Source organism: Copadichromis virginalis, linkage group LG3 (genome assembly GCF_057382275.1).
Source record: "Copadichromis virginalis isolate Kocher_CV1m ecotype Utaka linkage group LG3, C_Virginalis_male_GT1.1, whole genome shotgun sequence".
Taxonomy (NCBI): domain Eukaryota; kingdom Metazoa; phylum Chordata; class Actinopteri; order Cichliformes; family Cichlidae; genus Copadichromis; species Copadichromis virginalis.
Genome location: NC_140620.1, coordinates 32,124,317 through 32,151,129, shown reverse-complemented (window position 1 = coordinate 32,151,129; position 26,813 = coordinate 32,124,317). Strand labels below are relative to the sequence as shown.

General features: G+C 40.9%; 1 protein-coding gene across 1 annotated transcript in view; it reads left to right on the top strand.

The window, feature by feature from the left end:
- Positions 1-26,813, top strand: part of col4a6 (collagen, type IV, alpha 6) — a 146,420-nt gene that overhangs the window by 73,400 nt on the left and 46,207 nt on the right. The window contains exon 4 of the mRNA XM_085450705.1: positions 14,348-14,425. Within this exon, the coding sequence (XP_085306831.1) occupies positions 14,348-14,425 (78 nt within the window). The remainder of the gene's footprint in view (positions 1-14,347; positions 14,426-26,813) is intronic.

Sequence of the window (26,813 nt, the reverse complement as noted above, 5' to 3'; positions counted from 1 at the left end):
TGTGCTCCATGTTGTGAGAACGGGCTCTTAGTTTTTGGAGATAAAGGGCTAAACTCTACTAATGTGTGACACCTACTAAATGATCTTACAAGATTGTGGCAGATTATATTCCCTGCTGTCACACTGTGACCGGCTACACCCCTGATTTTGTGATGGTCTGATAAGAGAAAAATACTTAATAACCCAGCACAGCGCCCGAGGATCCACAGCCCACATCCCAGTGAGCGGTGTTGGAGGGACACATTGTTTAGCTCCTGTCTGCGTGTCCATTCTCGCCCCAGTTAATTTTGTTCTTAAAAAAACATCCTGCTTTAATTGTGCTTATAGAGGGAGGGGAAAAAAGACAAAAGAAAACAGCAGGGCAGCACGTGAGACAGAGAGCCAGCAAGGCCATACAGGTAGAGTGCTAATCCTGTCTAATAGCAACGCTTCTACTTATCATGGCAGTAACAGAGAGAGAGGGATACATGCGTGTGTGTGTGTGTGTGTGTGTGTGTGCAGCCAGTGGTGAAAACGTTAATCGAGTACTGCGCAGTGTTGTTTACTTTACTGCTGGTGTGCACTTCACAATAAAAAGCTTTACACAAGTCTAAATGCCTCTCCTAGATTAAACTATCCAGCAGTTATAGCATTATATGCTAATGCAAAATTATATGCTCCGATAAGATATATAATACTTAAGCCCCGTTTGCACAGGGCTGGTATTATTACAGCAGCTCGAGTGAACCTGACACATCCCCATCTTGTAAATTCAACAATCACTGAATCAACATCTCAGTGATTTTGCTCACTTTTCCCCCTTCTTAAAATTTTCTTGTGTTTTTCTTTTTCTTTTACTGTGCACAAGAGTCACCAAGGCTATATCAGCATTTATAAATGAAAGCCTGAAAGCGTTTTGGGACACAGTGTAGGAAAACAATTACCTACATTTTTTTGTTTGTTTGTTTGTTTTTTTTCAAATAAACAATATATTGCACAAAAAGGGAAAAGGTCTGCTTGCTGATAGCATGCATATCTTTGCCATTCCTATTCCTACCCTGTATCTATCCATCCACCCGTTCATCTATCTATCCATCCAGCCAGCCATGTCTCTTATCTGGGTCCAGGTTACCAGGCAGCACTATAAGCAAAGTCCTATACTGTATTTCAACCAAGGGGAAACACCGAGGCATTCCCAAGGTGGTTGAGAGACATAATCTTTCCATCATGTCCTGGATCTACCCTGGGGCACCCTCATTTAGTTAATTTATGCTACAGTACTGCAGGCATCTGCCTACAGAGAGCCTACGGAGAGGTGGCTTAACCCACTGCAAATGTGCTCCCTTGCAGTCCTGCAAACTTTCAAGTGGACGATGCTCGATGCAGATGACCATTGCATTGTTTAAGTGCTGAATAGTTTACGAGTTGACAAGAACAGGGAAGGGAGTGACAGTTGTCACCACTGGCCGGCTGGTTGACTGACCAACAACAGCACGAGCAAGAATGCCCCACACACCGATTACTCCACACTTCTTTTGGATGCTGTCCCCATCTGACAACAGAAGCTGTCTGTAGGCAGACTGACAGCTTGATGCTGCCCACAAACTGCCTGTCCTCCATCCCAGAGGAGTCCTAGTCAGATACCTCAACTGGCTCTGATCACCTGCCGAATGATGTAGCTGTACTGTCTGGCGCATTTTCAGATACATAAATAACAATAAAATAAATGTCAAATTGCATGCACTGTATTTGAGCTGTCAGTGAGACAGATGTTTTGTTTTGTTTTTTTTGCTTCATGCTGGTATCTGAGGTGTTTCAGTTTATACCTGACGCTCGTCTTCATGATGCAGATGTCAGGAGTGAATGCTCACCTGCGTGTAGGGTTTCATATTTGGAAGGTTTCCAAACTCAATGCAACATGATTGATGATGTGGACATCGTGGAGATTTAAATGTCAAATGTTTCCGTGACAGTGGAAGAGTTGTCTCCACCCTACCCCACCACTCCTCCTCCTCCTCCTCCTCCACAGTTCTATGAAAATATTTTCTCCCTGCAAGCTTCATATTTTTATGGCTCAGTTGCTCACGTTAAATGTTGCTGCCTGTCTTTTCTCTATTATGTCATTAAGGTGACTGTGGTAGGCAGGGTATTTTCAGGACATTTGTCAGATAAAATATCCCACCCAGTTTCTCGCTGACTTGGTTTTTTGAAGGACTTTCTGTCGGTCATCCTCAAGGAAATGGAGAGACGTGGCAGTTTGTAGGAGCTTAGTTTACTTTTGACTGAATCAAGCAAACCACAGCTGCATTCAGAGGTTAACATTAAATTGTTTCACAACATTAACACAGTCCTAACAGGATTACTGATTGAGAAATGAAAAGGGGGGAGTATCCCCATTATGATGATTATGTTGTTTAGATGAAATCAGTAAAGGAAAAGCTCCTGATTATACTAAAAGTCAACTGTTTGTTAAAGAACCATATCTGGGGGATTTCTGTAGGTTTTAACCCTTTAGCACCAAACTGCATGTGCTCTGCTTTTTTCTTTGTTGTTTTCTGTTAATTTTATGGTAGCAAAGACCAGCAAATTAAAAAAATGGTGCAAAAAGCACACAAAACATAAAAGTTGTTGGAAAACTAAAGCTGACAAAAGACAATGGCAGTAATTTGGGGGAGACAATAATGTGTAGAGCTGAAAAATCTACAATCTGCAGAAGCTGCATGTGAAGAATCTATCAACATATTTTTGAGTTAAAATGTTAAAAACGGCACAGAAAAAAATCTAATAGATAATTTAGGTAAATATATGGATTCATAAATGCATCATTAGCATAACTTTTTCATTCTCCTATAATTTCACATATTAGATGAAAATGAATAATTACACGTTTGCTTTCGTGGTTTGGAAAAATCTGGCACTTTTAAAACATCCTGAATGGGTGAGCGTGCTGTCAGAGTAAAACGTCTTCTCCCTCGTTTGGAGGTTAAGCGGTTTACTTTATTTGCAGCAGATGTCCGGTTTCGATCTGTCATAGTGTCACAAATTTCCGCTGGTTGTTATCGGTGACCTGTCTCGAACTGGGTGGCCCAGTGGAGGGGAACACACACATACAGTAATACACGTGAGCTTGTGGACAAGTACACAAAGCTCTAAACATGTTTAACCATACAAATACATCCATAGATCTGAGATCACCCCACACGCGCATGCAGAGCACATACGCACGGTTACATGCGTGTTTGCCTTCTGTACATATATCCTCGTGCTCGAGTGCTTATATACAGTCTGTCACGCTTAGACATGACACGAACGCACACACCATGACACATGCAGCGTGGAAATAAACAGTTGCAAACAGGGAACGCTGGAGGCCCAAACACAGCTGGCCGGTCTCCTGTGGTGCATGTCAGGGTCACAGATGGCGATGGAAAGAGGCAAAGGGAGGATGAGATGATGAAGGGAGAGGTGGAGTAAAACCTGAGAGATGTGCTGATAAAGAGAGAAAAGAAAAAGTTTATCCTCCTCCATCTGCCTTTTCTTTTCTTTATTTTTTTTTTTACCACTTTGCCTTTCTTTGTTTTTGGAGCAGCTTCTGATTCTTCTTGTTTTTCCAGTAAAATCATTCCTCAGCTTTCCACGCCGCTCAGCATTTTAACTTCTTTAAGCTGTACACAGGCTGTATATAAAAGATGGGCATAGATGGGCTTTAACATCAGCAAGAGGTTCATTATAGGGTCTGGATTTTAACATTTTGGCATAATCATCTTTGGCAGAGGTGATTTATTTCTATATTTCTAAAAAAATATTAAGTATGACGTTATCAGCTAATGCTAGCTAGCTTGGTTAGCACATTGCATGCATAAACTGGATGGTTGCAACATAAAGAAAGAGATCACTGCCAATTAAAATTGTATTCATGTAAAGTGTTGTAAAGGCTTCTTTCACACTAGATATAATAAAAACTGCACAGGTCACCTTGACTTGTAATTTCAACATCACACATGTTTGGTTGGTCTTTGGTTAAACAGCAATCAAAAATTGTTCAGCTTGTTAAGTTTGAAGAAGGTCACTGGGCTCCATGCTGCTTTCTTCTGTTTAATAGCATTGTTTTCTGGTGATTTCACAGTGGTACATATAACCACAAGGGGTCCTTTGGTGTTGGTGCCTTGGCGCACAGGCTGTGGAAATTCTGAACATTAAGAAATGATGTTGCTCATGCCTTCCAGCATGCCTGGAAACGCCTTGGTGTTCCTCTGGCTGAGATGGAGTAGATGGATGGTCAGGTCTAGGCTTGCTGCTGTTGGCCCCATAGCCACATAGCAGACAGGTCTGGTCGGATCTGGTGTCAAGCTGGCACTGCTGCCTGACTTCTGGCATGGTAAGTGGTATGTCATCCAGATACGGGCCACGCCTGGCATATATGGCACTGTTTATGTGATGGCATGCCACATCTGGCCTGATTTTGGTTTGGTTTATGTGGGCCAGGCTCATAGAAAACAGGTCTTGCCCAGATCTGGCATCAAGCTGGCACTTCTGACTGACTGGTGTCATGGCAGGGTGTATATCAACCAGATGTGGGTCAGGTCTGGCAATGATGGTACTATTTATGTTCCTATTTTCCTATTTTAGTTAGAAGACCCAAATGCCATGTTGCAATACTATCAATCAATCAAAACTGTATTCGTCACATGCAGGTTGCCCTGCAGTGAAATGGGACCCCCCCAACCTTACACATATAGCACAAACATTACATGGGGATACAGGTCGGAGATTGGTAGAATCAGAGAAAAAAACATTGAAATGTACACTACAATGGGGAAAGTACAAGAGGAAAAAAAGAGACCCCTACTCATGCTGTGCTTCCATGGTAGGACAGCATGAGAACAGGAAACAAAAAAACTCCTCTGCACAAAAAAGCACATAAATGTCTACAGCACAACATGACAAGCCACAGGGGTGGGTGGGGGTGAGGAGTAATCCGAAGCGAACACAGCAGCCGCCCTGCACAGCGCTACCATTCCAGCGCGGCACAGAGACCCGCCGTGTTCCCTCGCAGGAAACAAGCATTGAAGGCGTTGGAAAGGGAGGGGGGATGAGTGAGTGCCTATCAGTGTAAGTGTATGTGTGTGCGTGTCCATAGTTCAGCTGAGACAGTGTCCTTCGGCCTATCAGGCTAAGTAAACAGTCCTCCAGCCAATTCAGGTGTCCTTGCATGGGATGGGAAGAATAGCCGTAACACAGTCATTATCAGGGAGTGATTGTTCGGCTCCAGCCTTGGGCCTGCAGCTGGCGCCGTGATGGGGATCCGCAATGTTTATGTTGATTTTGTTAATTTCCATGCGAGCAGCCCAGGAGAATTTTCAGGCTCCTCTTTAACACTCCGACGCTGGTCTCTCGATCTCCCGTTGGAGAGTCGCGAGCCTCCCCATGATGGTATCAAACTTCTGTTCCATGGTGTTATCATTCTTTTGATTCTGAGACCTCACAACTGCAGTGATCCGTTCCGCGATGTTTTCCAACTGTCGCTCAAGGGTCTCATTTTGAGCAGGCCTCTCTCTGATGTTTCCCCCCATACGCTCAATGGTGTTGTTTTGAGCCTTCACAGCAGCTGCAAGCATCTCCAAGGTGTTGACCATATTACGTTTGTTGTGAGAGATTGCGCCTCGTTTCGATTCCAGCGGGCAGCCTTGCGGGGGTTTGAACAGCCGGTTCCGCTCTCTTATTTCTCCGATAAACCAGGGCTAAGCCAACTCCGATCAGCATGAACCCTGTTATCACGGTTCTGAATAGATAGATATCTTCAGCGTCCTCGATCGACAGTCCCGCCAGGCACATGATCCTCCAGTTCTGCCATCCGTCCATCGTGTATCCGGCAGGGAAAGTCCCTCCAGGGCACTCAGGCTCTCCCGAGCCCAGATTTCTCGTTGAGAAAAGGTTGCCAATAGCATTCAGAGACCAGTTCAGTTGATCAAATCCATAATTCTCTTTTAGGTTTTAGAGAACGACAGTGGGAGGCTATTCCAGGGAAAGTAATGCACACAAGACAAGACAAGGACATAGAGGCTAAGCAGGGAAGATAAGGGTGAGGAGGAGAGGAGAAAAGTGCGACCGCCTTCGCTGAGAGCTGAAGAAGAACTATACTGCTATGGTAGCCAACGTTTCAAATGCAGGTTTGAAAGGTTTGTGAGTGTACGCTTTATCCAAAACCTAGAGAGGGTTTATGCATGTGTGGCTGTAGATCAGGTCACCTACTGATCGGAAGGTTAGTGGTTCGATCCCTGGCTCCTCCAGTCTGCATGTCAAGAGTGTTAATGTCTATAAATGTAGTTAGGAAGCACTCAGTTTAGAGAAAGTGTGTGATTGGGTGAATGTGGCATGCTGTATAGAGCACTTTGAGTAATCCGGGAGAGTAGAAAAGTACTGTAAAAGAATCAGTCCATTCACTGTCTGAACAGAGTTACTTTTGCACTATTATGTTCTGGCACATGTTGTTATTGCATGGCTTGATTAAGGTACACATTAGGCTGACATCTGGGGCCAAAGCTGAAACTGTTCTGGGCCAGCACAGGGCCAGCAGTGTGTCTGCAACTGGCCCGTGGCTGCACACAACTTACACATTGCACACATACTGCAAAGAATGACGGCCCTTTGGTGGCGCAGATCAGGTAATCCACACATGGGCCAGCACAGGAATACCAGTGTGTCTGCAACTGGCCTTGTGCTGGCCCATGTGTGGGCCACCTTTGGCAAACCACATCTGCCCCACCAAAGGGTCGTCATTCTTTGTGGTATGTGGGCCATGTGTAAGCACATTGTGTGAGCCAGATCCAGACCATACCAATTTTGCTATGTGGGTATAAGTTGTAGAAAATGGATGGATGGATGTTTTATTATGGCACCAAAAACCACTTGATTAGCATTTGAAAAAACAAAACAGTGGTTTGGTTTGAAATATGGCTTACAAAATTGACCAAATATATTAAAAAAAGGAACTAACCAAATATGCTTTAAAGTGACAACACGGGGGCCTCTACAAGCCACAAGTCACTAGGTCCATCATTGCACAGAGACCAGTATACACCTTGTGCCTCTGACATACCTGTGAAACTGCCACTTCCCATGGTTCAAATGGTTAAACACTTTCACTTTTATAGTGTTTTAGAAGGTTATCATTTTACTTTTTTTTTTGCTCATATGCAGACTATTACCTTAATATGAACTGTTTAAGTGCTCACGCATTCCAGTTGACAATCAAACCACCCCATCATGTTAGAAGGAAGGAATTATATAACATACAAAGCAAACAAAGGTCTATCTCCCCCTTTTTTTAAAAGACAAAAAAAAACAAAACTGCTACCTTGTTTTATCATGCATTGTTGTCTTACTTCTATAGCTTTAGAAGAGGCAATGTATATGATCTTAAGGGTAACCCTAGACTCAACTTTCTTCTGGATAACATCAGCAGATTCTATAGGAATGAAAAGGCAAGTCCAGACATCAGCCCCTACCCACGAGATGTGCCTCTCAGGTCTATGAAGAGTATGAAAGTAAAGACCCCTGTCAGACATACACATACATTAAACGTGTTTGGAAAGTATACTGTGGGTAAACACTCAAGATTATTAAGTGAATATAAGTCAGAGTAGAAGTAAACACACAGTGTTGGATCCACGTAGATGATCATGAATAAACATGTTTAACAGTCTTTTGCGAGTAAACATTTGCAAATTGAAAGTTTCAGGCTTTTGTCTGGAGTGAGCTTGTTGTGTATCGTGGCAGATGTTGGATCTGACACTCGACCGTTGGAGGGGTTCTAGACCTGACACTTGACCACTAGTAAGCCTACTTTCAAGGATGCACTTCTGCTGCACCTGGGTCAGAAAAATGAAGGCAGCCATGTATTTAATTGGGCGCATAGCATGCCAAACAACTTAAACTTTGTTTAATATACAGTGAGCACATGTTGCACATTTACTTGATGCTGAAAAGAATTTAGAGAGCTCATATACTCTATACGATTACAATGAAACCTAGGGATGGGTATTGATAAGATTTTCACGATTCCGATTCCATTTTCGATTCTGTTTAAAGGTTCGATTCTTTATCGATTCCCTTATCGATTCTTTTTAAAAAAGGAGAACACTAAGGTCGATTAGCTTAGAACTTTGTTTTATATCTTCTCTTTGAACAAGATAGAAATTTAGGAGTAACATGGCCTTACAAACCAACAGTGAGATCTTAAGAGATCCACAGCCTACGGTTCTTCAATGGGGTGTCACAGGGTCCCCAGGAAAAAACATTGTAAATGTAAAATAATAAAATAAATATTCTTCTGTAGCAATAACAAAGGGTAACATAAATTATTCTGTAGCAATTACACAAGAATATCCAGTAATGTCCTGCCTACAATTAAACACATTCACTTACTGAAAATCGGGACATCTGCTGTGGCAAATGGGTGCAAGCCTTTGACCACAAACTTAGTCACTGCTCGGTGACATTCGTCTATCCTGGCCTGAAAGGAGACGCTACCGGTAGACTGCAGCGAGAACTGCCAGCATCTGATCCAGACTCTGTCTCTCTCATCATGGTCACCTAAATGCACAGTAATAGCAGGTTTTGTAATAAGGCAGATCGCGCTAACATAATATGCACTGTTAGTTGATTATTTACTTGCCGCATTAACGGGAGAGGACGTGCAAACGTTACCGCTGCTGCTGGGTTGAGATTCACGAGTCCGGAGCGGAATTAAAAACACGACATTCATTTAAGGTCATCGCGTGTTTTGTGAGCAAATGCTTTTGCATATTCGTAGTGTTTCCTCCCTTAAATGAAACATCTACTTTGCAAGTATTGCAAGTTGCCCTGTTGTCATCCGTTCTCGTAAAGTAAAACCAAACTTTTGAGCGTTTGAGCCGCTTAGGCGCCGTGTTTCCTGCCAGGTAAATGACGCTCCGCAACGTGGTGACATCATTCGGGGCGACTGGAATTGATAAGGGAATATTTGCAAAAAAGACAAACAATTCCAAGGAATTGAAACAGTGGGAACCTGTTCTCAACAAGAACCGGGTTTCGATACCCATCCCTAATGAAACCTGATTACTGGGAGTACATGTTTTCCACTAATGGACGATTCAAGCAAGTCCAACACAAAGTCACAGACTATGTAATGTCCAAATCTCCCCTGGGATTAACAGTAGCACAAAAACCGCCCTCTGGGAGATTCAGGGACTGAGTTTTCATAGCCCTGCAGCTCCTGTAGGAGGACTGTGTAGGTGGGCCAGTAGTTTTTAAACACACCAGCTTCTCATGTTATGTTTCCCTTCTTTCTGTTTTACTTGCCTAGCTGCCTTTGTATCAGTGTCCTTGTTACCAATTTGTTTCCCCTACAGTTGGATGTAGTCTAAGTTTACCTTCCTGGACTGTCCCGGAGATTTTTGAGTTAAGAAGTTGTTCTTACCAGGAACTGCAACATATGGACCAAGATGCTGAAGTTAGAGTTCATTCTCTACAGACTCACTGTGAAACATGCTCTCATTTGTCGAAAAGTCTAAGTCTGTGAGAAATGTTTGAGTTACTTGAGAGTTAATTTTAACCCTGTAACACAAGAAAGCTTGCTTCTGTCTTCACTCCAGCAATGAAGTATTTTTTGCTTTTATGTTGTCCAGCAGCAGAAAGTGCTCAGCACGCCTTAAACACACGAGAGAACACAAGAGATGATCAAGTAGCATTCACATTGTGAAGCTCATTGTCCTGATATCTTCACCTTTTCTATGAGATAATCTTAGCTGTCTGTAGCTCTGTAAGTGTGTGTGTGCTGAGTTTCATAGAGAGGAAAATTTGACTGTTCTGTCATGTTTAAAGGTCTCCTTTGACATTTATGTTTGAGCTTTAGGGTGTTGGGATTAGCAGTACAGTGTAATACCTGTGTCTGCTTGTCCAAATGTACTCACGTGTTCCTGTTAACAGTAGTTCTTTGCCGCGTGCACGTGACTATGTTTTGTCTCTCCGCGTTCACCGTTACATCACTCGGCTTCTACTCTTGAGTTTTTTCCCCCGCTGATCTGCAGCTTAGCATCTGTTTGCACATATCATCCCTCATCTTTAAAGTCTGGGTGTGGACAGAGGGAAGTGAACAAGCACCAGTGCCCAAGCACATCTCCGCCCTGCTCAGGTGGAACCTGGATTAGAGCCCAGAAGTGAGGATCCCGGGGACAAAGAGAATCTGAATCAGTGCTCTCTCATTCGACAATACACCAGGAAGAATTTGTGGTTTAACAAAAGAAGGATAACAGACCCAAATCAAAAGTTGAAATCTGAGAACTGAGATGCACAGACTATTAATCAGCATCAAATCTGAAGTCTCTCCTTTGCTTTTCTTTCTTTTGCTATTATTTTCTAATTCCATAGATTTCCCATCATCCTTGCCTCTTTTCCTTTATATTTTAAAGATTTCATTGTGATTAGGAAAAATGCTCCAAATCACTTGCTGTGCTTCTATTTTTAGCTTCTTGTCTCTTTAGCCTCTTTGCCAAAGGTTCAATCTGAGCACCCTCCCTATTTTTTTTTTTTTTTTGGTCTCCCCCCATTCCTACTTTCTCTTTCTCCCTTTTTTCTCCCTCTCTTGTTTCCCTCTCTGTTGCCCTCCTTCTGTCATTGTGATTAGACCAATAGAGGAGATCAGAGGGAATAAAAGCATGACCAGCACCAATGACCTTTCCCCTCCTTCTCTCTTTCTCTCTCCCTACTCTGTGCCAAGCTCACTTTCTCATTGTTGTAAAATTTCCTCTACTTTTTTTCTCTACAATCACACAATGCAGCAGCAGCAGTTGTAGTACTTGTAGCAGGTGAAGTTGCCAATAGTATTCTTTGGTCTGTCCTTCTCTATTAATATTCTTTGCTAAAAATATTTATAAACTTTGTCTTCTAGAAAAAAATGCCTAATTCCAGGAATCTCTCTAGTTTTATACTCAAAGAAATTTTAAAGCCATTTGGATTGGAACTTTTGAGCGAACCTCAACCTTGATTATTGCTCTCACAGTCTGGGGTCATATGATCTAATACAGAAAACACATAAGCTCCACCCTGCAAACTTTCAAACCTCATCACAACATATCCTCATCCACATCTGTCCTCTTCATCTTCGTCAGATGTCAACTGACGTCTTTCTAGCCGTCTCTCCTCTTCATGAGCAGTCAGTGAAATGTCAGCCAAGACCCTCGAGTTTGACCCTGGAGAGAGGTTCAAACAGCTGTTTCATATAGAGCATTTTTTCTTGGGTTCACACAGAAACAATCAAGACTGCAACACTTTATTTGAGCAGGTGACAAAATTTCAGGCATCATCAATAAATTCAGAGATCCATACGAGCACTCGCAGATTTCGTCTATCTCATCATCGGATCCATAAGCACGGATGGATGTGTTTGGGTTTTTTGAAGTTTACAGAGCCTCGTGTAGTTTAAGACTCATGGGTCAGCTTATAAAGGTTCTCTCTCTCTCTCGCTGTCTCTCTCTGGGTGGCCTATAAACTCCAAAAGAGCCGTGTGATGTTCCATAGATATCTCAGGAATGGAACCCAAAAGGTTAATCTGCAGTTCACTTGGAGTTTATAAGCTGCAAAATAGACATGTTCAGGCCTGTGATGACCGGGGAGTCTCTATCATCTGATGCATTGTTGTTCAGTGCCAACAAACTGACATGTAGTGAAGATTTTTTTAGTTTTTGGCCCTCTGAATAAAAAATAAACTTGCCTCTGAGGTCCACATCATTACAACTGAAAACCCTAACCCTTTATTTTGAAGAAAGGCAAACTGGACTTTTTTGGGAAAACTGAACAGTTTTTCATGAGCAAAAGTTATCTGTGTTCCTTGACAAGGCAATCTAGAAATAGAAAGTGACATATTCTTATTGGATGGGATTAGAGTAAGAGTTAAGGTTGGGGTCTTGACTGATGATGACCCAAAAAGTCAGACAGTTAAAGTCAAGAATAAAACTTTATGAGCTTTTCTGCAAATTTCTCCAGATACTACAACATATAAACCAAATTCATTTTTTACCATTAATATGTAACAGATATAATAAAATCAAAGTGTATGACTGAAGAGTTGAAGTTACACCTTTCTAGAAGGTAAATCTGCATCTGAACGTCTTTTCCTTCAGTATTTATAAGCAGTAAAAGATGTTTATCAGCGTTTCGTATTGCATGATCTTTGTTTCAGTTTTTGTAAGTTCATGTAGGATTCATATTCTTGAGCTTGAAATCCGTTCCAGTAGTGGATGTTCATATTACATATTACAAGTAATCCCTGTGACCTGAAAGGCTTTAGACTGCTCTGAATGATCAGTTTCAGACAGCTTTAAGACATCTTAGGCACACCAGCTACACCATCAGCCAATCAGAGGAAAGTTGTCTCAGGAGACAGGAGCTAAAACAGCTTGTTTCAGAGAGAAAATGGACTGCATCGAGGCACCGAGATAAGATAAAGAGGGATCAGTTTGAACTGTGAATCATGCAAAGCTACTCTAGGGCACTCCAAGAATAAAAATATGTCATTTAGAAATTTACACAAAAGGTCTACTTTAAAGTGAGATTGCTTGTTGAGGCCGCTGCTTGAACATTAAAATGAAACTTTATCTATTATAATTAAAAAAAAATTTCCATAAGGACCGAATCTCATATAGAAATGCAGATCCTGTAAATGCAGATCACCAGAGGAGTGTTTTAGAGCTTCAGTAGCCGAATGTCACGCACACTGAACCTGTGTTGAGTGCAGATAAATGAGAAAACACAAAAGTCATTTGGAAGAAGTCAATGCACACACATCAGACATCATTACTGTATGAACTCTGTGTGAGCATGCTGCTTCTCTTACTGGCTGAGTTATGCTGACATGTGCTTCTCTCTGCTGCTGTTTCAGAACCATGAACAGCACTTTTAGTTGCATGCTAGTTGTATGATAGTTCTTCTACTTAACCTGACCATGTGAGCTCTCAACTGATACCATCACTACCTAATACACATGATAAAAAATAATCATAATAATAATGAAAAATACCCAACAAATGTTATAAAAAATCGGCAAACTCCTCCCATCCTCAATCCCGAGAATCAGCACAACCCTAGCGTGCCGTCACATGGCGCAATAATAGTAATAATAACTGTTGAATCGGAAGTTTCTCTCACTGAAAGTGTTTCAGGCTTATTTGTACGCTGACATTAGATCAGATCTCAGATTGTAACTTGAATGCTGGTTTAATCTCTTAACCCCCAACGCCTCCAGATACGGGGGCAAAAGGCAGGAGATGGGTTAGACGTCGGGGCTTAAGAGGTTAAAGCTGGTTTGTATTACAGTTGCGGTCACGTTGGGTTACTTTCAGGTTTGAGGTCACAGAGAGTACAGTCTGGCCTTCTTTAATGCTCGGTGGCCATCAGAAAAAGGTTGTGTGAAGCTGTATCACACAGTGTCCTTGTCATGCTTTGAAAAAGCAGTCCACTCTGATTATGATGGGCTGTTAGTTATGGAGTATAATTAGTCATGCAAAACTGATAAATGCAGAGCCGCGCTTCTTTAAAAACATCGACCACACTTTGCATTTCATGTTGTGAGAACCTTTGAATCCTCCCAATTCAGCATAAATTCAGGAAGCTTTATGAGCCAAGCCTTTAACATGCCGATTGGTACGTTTTGTTATTTAAGCGAATAACAAAGTTGGATTACGATTAGATTCATCCATAAAGCTTTCATTTATTCACTAATACAGACTCTCTTATTTGCCAAATATGAAGCCTCGTCTCTGGCTGAGAAAGCAAACCGGTCACAATGACATTATGATGGCGCCCTGCAGGGTGAAGGGTTTCCCCATCACTGGTTCTGCAGTCTTGGTTCAGTTTTGGACTTGTCACAAGTGCAACAGTGCAACTGGATAATAAACACCATACAGAACGTGATGGCACACATTGTGTTTGGAGAATACATAAAAGAAATTCCTGCACTTCATCAATAAGCACCTCTGCCTTCTCTAAATCCACCTTAACAACTTTTGACCTTTTTAAAATTACATCAAATTTGTCAGTGTCTGGCAGCTGCAGCAGCAGCAGATATTGTCGGTGTGACTCATTGCGTTGTTTACTCATTGCGTTGCTGTGTTTGATTGTTGCCATATTTTTATCAAGGTGTTTGAAGTGGTGCTCTTGCAGCAGCGTGTTCAGTGTCATACTTTTATATCCCACAGTTCCACTAAAAGGAGGGAGAGGATGTCTCGCCCACTTTGGATAAACACCTGAAAGTTTGATCTGGAACAGCTATCGCATATCTCATGCATTTCCCAGAATTTCTTTCTAATTTGTCACCTTTTTATTTCTTCAGGGTGGCAAGTTTGATGAACCATGTGACGGCTTGGACTGCAGCAGAGGGTGCAGGTGCTTTCCAGAGAAAGGAAGCAGGGTGAGTATTTCACAAGTTTTCAACTGTGTACTCTCCTCTGGAGTTTGGGGAAATGCTTTCCATTTCATGTCCTCTTCACTTGTTTAAGTCCAATAACAACACCTGAGAAACTTATCGCTTGGTTTTTAGGGATGTTTGAAAGTCTTCAACTTGGTAGCAAAGTCTGTGTTGAACCCAGTTTCTCAGATAGTTGATGGATCTAAGAAGTTCTTAGTTCAGCTAAACTCTTATTAGTAGATATTTAAAATTTTATTATTAAAAACCTGCAACAAAGTAGTTTTAAAGTTGCTCATGTACATGTACATTTCTCTGTACTTTCCTTCTAGAGAAAGATGTATGTCTTTCTAAAATCGGTGGAATACGAACACATCAAAGTATCATCAGAAATTATAAGATGCCTAAGACAGCTCAGACTGTGTTAAAGAATAAAGGTGGTCACACCAAATATTGTCTTTCAAGCTTGTTAAAATTGTAGAGCCTGTGTTTTTTCCCTTTTCTCTACTGCATTTCTATATGTTTATGCATCCAAAATGAGGGCTGGCTGCAGACTCTGGCACAGTTTTACAAAAAGAAAAAAACAACTTCAAGTTTCACAGTTGTTCACTCGATGTTAGGAACTATTAAACACTCCTTTATTCATCTAGAGTCATCGTCGTTATCTTACTTAATCTTAATTTTGTTATCTGGCAGCTTTACAGTCACACAGAGGAGTTTATTGTACTGATAACTGCACTGATCCTCTTTGAAGTTTCAGTTAATTATGGTTTTTACTCTGAGGAAACAAGTACATTACCTTCATTTAATTAAGGAATAATTACCTCGAGGCTTCAGTTCCAGGCCTTATCTCTCTCCATCGTACAGCTACATACATTAACACCCAGAAACATTATCGCTATTTGACACGTATCAAAGCGACGCCTGTATCAGACTGTGTAATGCAAGCTCCGACAGTTCTCATCAATAGCTGTAAATGTGGTTTCTCCAGAAGACGAATCAACGAGTAAACACAAAACAGCATGTGGCTCCGGGCGAGGAACTTATTTTCTCATCACCGCTACCATGAAATTAACAATAACATCCAAACAAAGGCTGGCAGAATATGATGGAATCAGCTCACTGATTAGTGGTGATGACACATACGCACAGTATATATCACCCGTCATCTGTTTGCACTTCAGTATCGAGCAAAAGAGCGGCTGACTCCTCTGATTTATGGCTGGAATTTAAGAGGAAACTTTTAAATGTCAGTGTGATCCTGCTGGTCTCTAATAAATTACTGTACGAGGTTTTAAAACAGCTTCAGCATCATCGGGCCAGACGGGCGAGTGCTGCAAACAAACACAAACTCTCTAAAACAACAGAAGGTGGCGATATTAATGCTTCCAATACAAACTGCTGCTTTATTAGCAAGATTTAAAAATGAGTAAATCACAGTTGCTACAGCAATAAAACATCAGCCATAGTTTTAAATGTTGCTTTTGAGTCAGAATCGACCGAGTGCCGGCGTTAAAAAAAAAAAAAACAGTACACAAAGAGAGCGAAGTCATAAGATTAATGTAAGAAATGGGAGCCTGTTACATATATATTTCTGAGAGTTCTCATTTTATGAAACAGGGAATATTTAAATGAAGAGCACAAACTGATTTACTCATGTTTGCGACAGTTTTCTGCCAATTGTTTTTTTTTGGGTTTTTTTTGTGGTTAACATTGAAATGAACTGCTTAGAAAACAGCAGAACCACGCCTATGAGCGCTGTTTGAGGATTACACACTATTTTACCCTGCTTTTTAAATCTTACACTCTTGTCACTGCTCTTTGAGCTTTACTTTGTTCCAAATCAGTAACTGAAAGTGCACTAGAACGAAGTGAAAGTGTCATTCTTTTAAACTTTTTTTTATTCCTCAGAAAAATCCTATTTATCCTTGGATTTTTCCCTCTCGGGCTACAAACTGGGTTGTTGATGGGTGAGGCCACCGGTATTACCCTTTAAATGAAGCATGAAAAAAACAGTCGATCTATCCATCCAAAAATCCATAAATCCATCCATCCATCCTCTTCTGCAGAGGTCGTCTCCAGGTACTCTTGCTTCCTCCCACAGCCCAAAGACATAGATGTAGTCGTGTTGGGTTAATCGGTGAGTCTAAATTGTCCACAGGTGTGAGTGTGAGTGCAAATCAGTGAGCATAATCCAAATATTAAATAGTGAAACGCAGCAAAAATCCTTTTAGTATAAATAAACAGGATTTGGTTGTTGCTGCTTATCTAAAATAGCCCTGTTTTTCTTATGTAAATCAGTGAATCGTGCTCTTCAATAAAACAGCAAATTATTATTAGATCATTTCCAAAATTAAATCCCTGCTTAGACGTCCTGACTAAAGCCAGACTAACTGTGAGCTCGGTCTCTTTCAGCCTTTATCCAAACAGCAATTACTGTCTGACACAGCAGCCCTACACTTACTGCCTGCTAACTGTACACCACTTTAGGTAAATAACATGGTGACGAGTGTCGCCTTACCCGTAGGTAAATGTAGGTAAATGATACAGCTCAGGTAATGCCACCTACCTCTGCTCAGCCCCTCTGATAAGCCTAAATGACACAGCCGCTGTGTCTTTAACTGTTACTGTTGGGAGCCGTTTGAGCGGGAAGGTGCTCATTTGTCTCTTTTCAGTTTTACTTTTGTAGTTAGAGCTCAGAGAGCTCAGGCATGCTCCCGATAACGGCCGTTAACGGACGCCCGACTGGGTTCTGTCAGCTGAAGCGTTGAACACAAAGCGAGGTTTAAAGGAGACTCGAGTTATGCCACAAAGGAAAGTTTTTAAATCTCTGTTTCTAAACTTAAAGCAAACCAGTGCTCACAGACCTAAACATTAGCTGTTTGCTTTCAAGGTTGTTTCTCTATAAAGGAATTAAGGGAGCATATTTATGTTTTTGCCTTCAGTGAATGTTATTTATGTATGTACATGTATACAGTGTCTAACAAATGATTAGACCACTAACTAAACGCAATGTTTATGTGACAGCTGCCCTAAATTAACTGTACTAGTAATCGATTTTGAATGTTTCTGTAATGGTTAATCGAGGAATATGTGCAACATCCACAATTAAAATTGTGTTTTTAATGTAAAATATAATTATTATTATTGTAGCCACGAATTGTTTAAATTCAATTAAAGCACAAAAAGTTTGGGAGCCGTTGGGTTAGAAATGACAGATGAATTCCTTCAGGTTTCATTAATGGTCCAGAAAAATAAAAACAACAAAAAATACTGTTGAATGTTGAAAGTCAAGTACAACAGAAAAATAGATAAACTGGATTACTTAATTATTGGTGATCAGTAAGTTGTTTTTAAAGTTCACATTAGACCAATAAAATATAAAGAAATGAGGGCTGGCTCAAGACTTTTGCACAGAACTGTGACTCAGTTTTGAGTTTAAGTACACTCCCGCCTCAGTGGGACTCTAAAAACAGTATCCCAGCATCGATCGTCGTCACGCTCATACATGATGTAAACATTCAGACAAGTAAAAAGATATTAAATATTTCACAGATCATTATCTTTAATTGGGTTTTAAGATCTTTCCCGATATTAAAGACGAGTGGAAGTTCTGCTATCTTGCATCTGCAGCCTCGCAGGCCCCCCTAAATCCTCCTGAAGACATCTCTAATGCTCTTTACCTTGTAAATCCCACTTTAATGGCTTCTCCCCGAGTTCCTGTCACAGCCCTGCCTCTCCAGACACACAGCAGTGAGATGTTTCTACAGTCTGTCAAATATCTTCCTCTGATTTCCTCTTGATAAGTTTGCTTTGGACGAGAAACAGTCAGCCGGCGCTGTCAGGATTTCAGCCGGACGTGAATTGCGTTTATCATCCCGGAGCTGTTTCTGCTGGAAACTTTGTCAGCTTTTATTAACATAGTAAAAAAATGGATGTGCTGATATGAATCAAAGATAGTTGAGGGTAACTGACAACGTTTAAATGTTGTCGCGTATGTTTTGTGCAGATGTGCTCTTGAACCCTTAAGGGGAACTTTTATGTTTTTCTTAAATTTCCTATCTGCACACAAGGACGTCTAAGAACCGGAACAAATGAGGGGGTTTATCAGGAGTTCATCTCACAAAGAAAAAGCAGCACTCTCTATTTATCAGATACTTTGATAGTGGAGAAAAAGCACAACATACCACGAACCATCACTCTTCCATGCATCGATCTCTTATCAGTTGCTCTTTAAGCTGCCTTAGTTTGCCCACAGCTGCTGCACATCAGCACGCTGCATCTGATGTAGTGTTAGCTCACAGCACCTCATTGAATCCACATACATCCCACCTACACCATAGCGGCATAGTGATGTCCACGTTTGCAATGTTACTGCTGGTGTCGCTACATTGATCCGCCTTCACGAGCAGAGCTGAGCTGTTTATGTTGGACTGGAGTTAATAACTCTTGGTCAGTTACTTAAAAAAGAAAAAGATTTCGGAAGAGACTAGACGTGCGGTAATAGACACATCGGCCGATCGACCACCAGAGGAGGATATTTTATTTGAAGCCAACATGAGAAGAATCATGGGAAAACATTTAAAGAGACATCAAAAACACATTTACATGTAAATACATATCAGTCACCAAGCTTAATTGTTTCCAGCGTAGAAGGAGCCTGGGAGGTACTTCATACCTTCTTTGTATTACCTCCCCCTGCTGATACTGTAACTTGAGCATGCATGTCCGTTTCACGCTTTGGAGAGGCAAAGCTTGACATCTACACGGTGGTGGACCAGCGTCTATTACACGCTGTGCCGTGATACTGGGTTGGACTGAGTTGCATTTGTGCAAACTAGATACAATTCATTACAATACAGTTATACTTGTGCTAATAAATGGACTGTAAACATACCGTACAGTGTTTATATTACTAACAAGCAGAAACATGACAGCGGTTAAATTACATCCTCTAACCCATTGTATTTTAAAGTGTGACATATGTGACACAGCATATGAAAACCAGGCCAAAAGGACAAGTTTTCAGTTTCATTACATTTTTTTATGATTCCTAAAACTTTGAAATTAACACGAGAAAATGGAAAAGTTGCCAGCATCACCTTATAACTGAGAGGTTTGCTAGATGAGGTTTTATTTGCATTTTATCTATGAGAAACTATTCAAAAAACTACAGTTTGAACACAGATATGCAGACAGTGATTAGAAACACCAGAGCGCAGCACTACTGCAATTCTTTGGTGGTTTTTTTCTGTGCTGTGGCACATGTTGGGAGTTGAATATAGAGACCAGTAGAATCTCTTATAATATATGTGAAGCTACAGCTAAGAAGAGCTGGTGGAAATGAGGGAAATGCATAGGTTTAGCGTGGCTCTGTTCAGTGGTAGCATAAGTGCTCAAAGTGGTGAAACAGATGAAGTAGAGCAATCTTTTTTTAAATTTTCCTTAGCTTGTTATTGTTGAGTTTCTTTTATGTTTTCACCTGTTGTTCAGTAGAGGTGAAACTGCTTATTTTTGATTAAGTGTAACTATCTTCTTGACTAAGTAAGCCCCACTTAAATGTAGTCTGCAGTGTGGGAAGTTCCAGATTTGCAGCAGCAAATTATTATTAAAACGCCGACTGTTATTATATTTGGGATTCAGTCACCCCAGTGCTAATCATGTTACCTAGCTACATGTAAGTTTGGCCAAGTTTTGATGGCTTTAGAGCCATGGCATCTAAACTATGACAACATGAATGGCTTCTTATTTTACACAAACGATGAAGACTAAATGATCGAACTGCTTTAATATGAGGTTATTATTCCTGCACTTTCCCCAATTTCTCCCTCCAAACATCCAGAAAGACAAAAACTTTACACTGACTTTATTAATAAAATTAGTTTGGTTATCCCTTTTTTCTTTCTGTAAGTCTTTGGAAGTTCCCCTCATTCAGTAAATCACTCGTTTTAGAACGTGTGATGTACAGCGTCTCATTAAAAAAATGTGTTGGGTGTATATCAGTCGTTGACCTTATAAATATTTGTGATACTTGCATTTGTTGTTCGTGTTTTCCCATGACAATTTTTTTGGCTCATACCTACCCACATCTGTGCGAACAGCACTTGAGGGCACTTTACCTGGAACGGTGGGCAGAGCCAGCATGCCTGGGCGTAAAAATATCAATAGAATAATCACCAGCAAATAAATGTGGCATGTAGCAGACATCTGGTAATAAAGAAAAACAAGTACAAAAAAACCAACCAAATATGTCTTCCCTGTCAGCTTCGCAAACTTAGAAAGGATAAAGAGGCTTTTATATGTGGCATTACATAACACACTGATGTTTTAGTTTTTAGTTTCATTAGATTTGCGCGACGGCTTCAGTTTTTCTTCCACTTAAAAAGTCCTGAGGCTCTGAGAGGATACAGAGCAGAAGTGTTTGAAATCTTGTGTTCACATGTTTCCGTGATGTTTTTTGTTCGGTGGATTTAACATGGATCTATTAAGTCCAAAAACATCCTCTCCAACTGGGTGAACCTCGAGGGTCAAAGGGCAGCCCTGGGGACGACAGGATGGTTTGGTTGGGCTTTTCAAATTAAAGAAAGATCAGGAAGCATGTGTTTTATTTAATTTTGTCAGGCCTTTATCTGTGCTGATCAGAAACAGAGACAGAGGGGAAAAGACTTCCTGATTTTGCCGAGGGTCCAGAGGGGTCAGCTCAACATTTTCTGTGTCGTGCTGGAGTGAAGCTCTTCACACTGTCAGCTGCAATATGTGAGTGGCTCACTCAAGAGAAAGACTGCAGAGGCTGATGCTATTGAAGGCGTCTCACTGGTGCTACAGTCAGGTCCAGCCACCTCCTACCTGCAGCCGGGTGATTGGGTTATTTAGCTTAAATGAGGAGTCTTGCAAAGAGGCTGATGCTCAGAAGTGATGCAGCACAAGCTGAGATATTCATTCTTGCATCAGCATGACAGCATGAGATGAGGTGACTTTACTAACATACCCCCCCCCCCCCCCCCCCCTAAAGCTAAACAAACTTATCATTCTTTGAGGTTTCATACCCACAACAGGGAATCAATAAATAAAAAGACATGAATATTTAAGATGACAGAGAAGGTTCTGGTAGCTCATTGCCCAGACTGTCCAGTTTTTTAACTGTAACTGTTTTAAAAAAACGACATTTCTATAGTAGAAAGAGAAAACCATGAAAAACATTTCAGTTTAATTGTTTATTGCTTAATTACTCTGTGTAGTATGAATGGTTTCAAGCAAGAAGCTTGAAGACACTTTGTATATAGTTTATTTTATGTAATATTAAATTCTGAACTGTAAATGTAGTCTATTTCAAGGAAGCAAGTTCTTATTCAGTATTTCCATAAATCCTTATTTTTATGGATTTACTACGACTAGTGAGAACACACATGAGGTTTAAGGCCTGGACAATTTTGAGAAGATTCGACTCCCACATACCGACAGACTGTTAGTAACTGACATATGAAACCGCCTCGCGTTTGACACGATCTAACCTAATGAGGTGAGACCTCAGCATTGACTCAAGTACATATGTGTTTGACTTGTGCCATAATCATGCTGGTTAGTTCGGTCTTGGTCTTTAAGTGAATTGGTTGTACATGTAGCAACTATTGCATAGTGTTAGAGGTTCTCAAGAAGTACCTTCCCAGTGCAGATGCTCCTATTTTGGATATTTTCCTGTGAGCATCTTGTAAATGTTACTAACGGTAGTGTAAGCTGATCGTAAGGGCTGCACACTTGCTTGATAAGCCCTTCAATTGATGGCCTAGAAAAGGTTGGCAGATACGTTATTGTTTCTCAATCGTTATCCTTTTATCTGCGGTTATTAACAGCTGATTCCAGTTATCAGTTTTAAGGATGGGCATGGTGCAACTTTAAATGATGGATGTATTTGTTTTTTTATGCTGTTGGCTTGCCAAGGCTGGCAAAGGTGCTTATTTGAAGCCTCTAACATGCAAATTTTTTTTCTTCAAGTTGGTTCAAATGAATTTGTCTTTCAGTGTCTGTCAGTCCTGACAGACTGCGCCAAATTTGAAACTCTGTTCAGGAGAAAAGAAACAGACACACTCTCTGTCTCGCATGGAGACAGACAACAAAAAGGGGGCAGGGATAAAGGATGAATGTAGAGGAAGGTAGAGCGTCTACCTCGGCTAAAGTGAGATGAAGGCATAGGGATAGTAGATGTGTGTCACGGTAGGATGAATCCCCTATGAGGCCGCTCGATGAAAGGCTCCCTGAGGCCTTTACCTTCAGAAAAGATAAGGACACACTGCTCAGACTGTTTGTTCGTAATCCCTAAACAAAGGAGGAGGAATTGGCAGAGAAATAACAGTTTCAAAATGGATTAAGTTTTCTGTCACTGCCACAGAGAGATGGTGTCATCAGAGGTTAAAAAAGAAAGGGTAACGACAGTGGTGTTGATTTTGTTTCAAACCACTGGAAAAGGAAAGAGAAGTAAAATACTTGAGAGAGTGTGCACTGAAGTTCACTGTTTGATAAAGAGAGGATACAAAGATCTCAGCAACTTGAGATTTTTGTTTCCTTTCGATAACTTTGATCTCTCGCTTTTCTGTTCCTTATCGTTCAATCTGGAGATTATTAAGTTTGCGTGCACGTCCCTGACTGAGGGCTTGTGAACAAGTGTAGCTAATAGTGGTGCACGCGTGCTTAAATCTCAGGTATTGCTATGTGTGTGTGCGACATATATGGTGATGTTCAGGACCAACTTATCAGCAGTGGCCTGTCATACAAACATCTTCCCACACACACATGCTCCTGGGCCCCAGTCTGATATTTTATCAGGTTCCCCCTTCAGGAAGTCCACCAGTTAAAGCATGCTGGTGGGTTTTGTTTAGGCTTCATCTTACACACACACACACACACACACACACACACACTTGTAAAATAGTGGTAAAGGGGCCATTTTGGCTCCCATTGTCAAGAATATCTCAACGTACAAAACCCCGCCTTACTCGTCTGTCAGTCGGAGTTGAAATGAGAGCTTTGAACCTGCGTCTCGCCTTGAATCACTTTATTCAAACACACGAACACCTGACACTCATAGCCCCTCCACTCCCCAAGAAGAGGCAGCCTTTACTCTAAAAAAGGTCAAAGGTCATAGCCACCACAAAGACTAGAAAAGAGCAGAAGGTCAGGGGCACCAGGATCACAGACTCACAGACACAAAGAGACAAGTGTGCGTGCGTGTGTGTGTGTGTTTTCATGTGTGTGTTCAGAAAAGTTACTTCCCTGACCTCTGCAGCCTGTTTTCTGTCACTCCTTCTTCATCTTCTCATCTTCTTCAGACTTTGAATATTTTATTATTGTTGTTTCGTGTTAAATCTTAAAGACAGACTTGGACACAAGGTTTAAAGACCTTCTTTATCAAAGTGCATTATCTCAGTGCACTCTACTGCCCTCATATGGCATGTTCAGGAAGTGAAATTTACAACAAGTCTACATTTAGTGTGTGGGGGATTTTCCTCGGAAAAGGGAGTTTGTTTAGTTCAGAAGGGCTCATCTGATAACATGTGGTGATACAGTTTTGGCATTTTCTACTAAACACACGATAACTGATGCTTTTTTTAAAAATTGTTTTATATCATTTTATCTAAGACTTATTTTGTGTGTATGTGTATTTAATTCTGCTTCCTGTTAAAGCTGAGTTATGACAGGTGTAAGAGTGGGTATACTGAAGTGTTCGTGTGCAAGGCGGTGCACCTGTCACTGGTCCTGATAGCAGAATGTGTATACAGCTAAAGTAATAAAGAAGCAGCAAGGCAAAGTATTTTTAACCAAAACTTAAGATTGTTACACTTGCTAGTTCTGCAAAATATACAGCCTTCCAGATGGAAAACGTTCATGTGTTCCAGTATCGTATGAAGTTTAACGACATTCACATTAGTGTTGATTAGAAAATCAAGTGCAGCAGAGTTATATTGTGTGTACATAAGTTGTGTTTGGTCGAGCTTAAAGTTACAGAAGCTGGTTTTAAATGAAGTAATGCCGAATGAAGAGTTGAGTTTTATTAAGTTGCTTATGTGTGCAAAAACGATCGCCCCTGAAAGTAAAGGAGTCATACGTCATTTTTAATACATTTTACACCAACTTAATACAACTTTATTTTATCAAAATGTATTACAAAAGCAAAAACAGAAGACTGCCCTGAGTGTTAACAACACTTCTACTCAATATTAACATTATTTATTAGACAAAATAATGTGTTGTGTTTTTGTGCCCCATTAGTCGCACAGTCACAGGAGCACTGTGATAGCAGGAGATAAACTCTTAACCTGAACACTGACCGAAGCTACAGGAGTCTCAGTTGCAGTCTGCTATAAGGCAAATCTTTACCCAAACACTGGGAACCACGTTACTTATATGGACGAATCACAATCTAAACAGCAAACCTGAAATAATCATCACAACACGACTAAAGTGCAAAATTATTCGTACATTACTTCTAATGTGTCTCATTGGATACATATACTTCTTAGTCCCAAAAAGTTACATTTTTTTCTAGTTTTTAGACATTAAACTTTCATTTTATATGTCTAATACTAGCTGCAATCCTATTTATTTAACTCAAACAAAATTAAAGAATTAAACTGAATAAAAAATAAGTGTTGAGTAAAAGATCCAGAGGCCAGATCTCTGTAGTTTATCCTCACTGCTCCCTTTTCTGTACAAAGTAGGAATTAAATACCTGGGCGATCTAAGTCTAAGCACACAAACACACTCAAACAAAGGTCAACACGTGCAGGAATGTGCAAACCTGATTATTACTGATTTTATAGGCTCTTGTGATTTAAAGTGATGACAGCAAAGTTGTTTTATGACAATTCCACATAAATGCAAACTGTCATTTATGACATTTTATTCTCAGAGCTGCCGTGCCCTTCTTGTTAAGCATAAACTCAGTGAGACCCTGTTAAACATGCAGAAGCTCATCAATTTAAAGGGCAAGACGAAATATGTCACCCAGAAATACAGAACATGCAATTATGTCTGAGCATGTGTGTGGTATTTCTTAATCCGCTCGCACTGCGTGTCTCATACATTGAGTACTGCTTTAAAATAAGCACGATTAAAAGCAAATATGTTGCTCTTGCTGCTTTGATTTAGACCTCGCTGACTCCTCGCTGCACTTTGGGTGGGCGTCAGATGGTATCGCATGGGAGTAGAGGGGCCTCTGCTGTTGTTTCTCCTCTTAGGGCTCTTGTTTTGAAGGAGCAGAGAGGAGATACGTGGAGGAGATATGTCCCACACTGCTGATGGAGACACACACAGATACGCTCTGATATAGAAAATATGCACATTAGCAGAGAGCTCTGCAGGAATCTCAATCCCAGCCTAACTAAACACAGCTGGATGAAGCTCGTCTTCGCACAAGGATGCGCCTCAGCTTTTTGTCATGCACACTTTTAATCTGAGGCAAGCCGAACAATTCAAAAGCTTAACCAAACAAAGAACAGCAAACGGCCTATGGACGAACACGCTCGACCACCGACGCATCACACCTACTAGAGCTGCCCCGCCAGTGGCAACCCACGTCACGAAAACTATGATGAAATGTACTGACACTAGTCAACGATTCAAAACGAGATGAAAATGTGACATTTAATTAGAATTAATGAATTAATTGTACAGAAAGGCAGTTTGGAACTGATCCAATCAGAAGTGATCTCTTTGTGCAGTAAGGGTAGATGCTGCTGAGAAACAGGGAGGGAGGGGAGGAAGCTCCTGCACTCCCTGGAAGAGCAGCGTAGACATATGGACATATTATGTGTTTGAAGTTAAGGAAAATAAGGTTTTTTATAATCCATGTGGAGACGTGTGACAGGCTTGACTGGATTTGAGTTGTTTGCTTTTATCTCCAAGTGTAAAACATTCTCGTTCCCTTCTTCTGCAACTTTCTGGTATGTTGTAAGGAAAGAAGGAATCTAAACCATGAGGACTCACTTAATTCCTCAACTTCTTATTCACGTAATTAAGAGCCTCTGTAAAGGGGAATTGAAAATTCCTTCAAAGTAAAAGTCTGGCTGTTTCTAGCGTTTTGGATCATTCGATATGACCAAGTGGACAGCGCTGAGGCCAGATTTGGAGTGATGTCTTGTTTTGATCAAGCTTTAGACTTGTTTGGCATCCCAAAGAGAGCGGAAAAAAGTGCATTCTTGGATATCTCAGCCGTCATTAGAGCAGATATGATTTGGATGAGGTGGTTGGACCTTTAGGTTGGTCTGCAATCCAGACTTTCAGAAGCTTTAGTGACAGTTTCTATGACACAATTCAGCAAAAATGTTATGAAACCAGATTCAAAGAACAGAAGTGAATACTAGATTACTTCTATAGGCGCAATGTTTGCATCTGAAGTCAG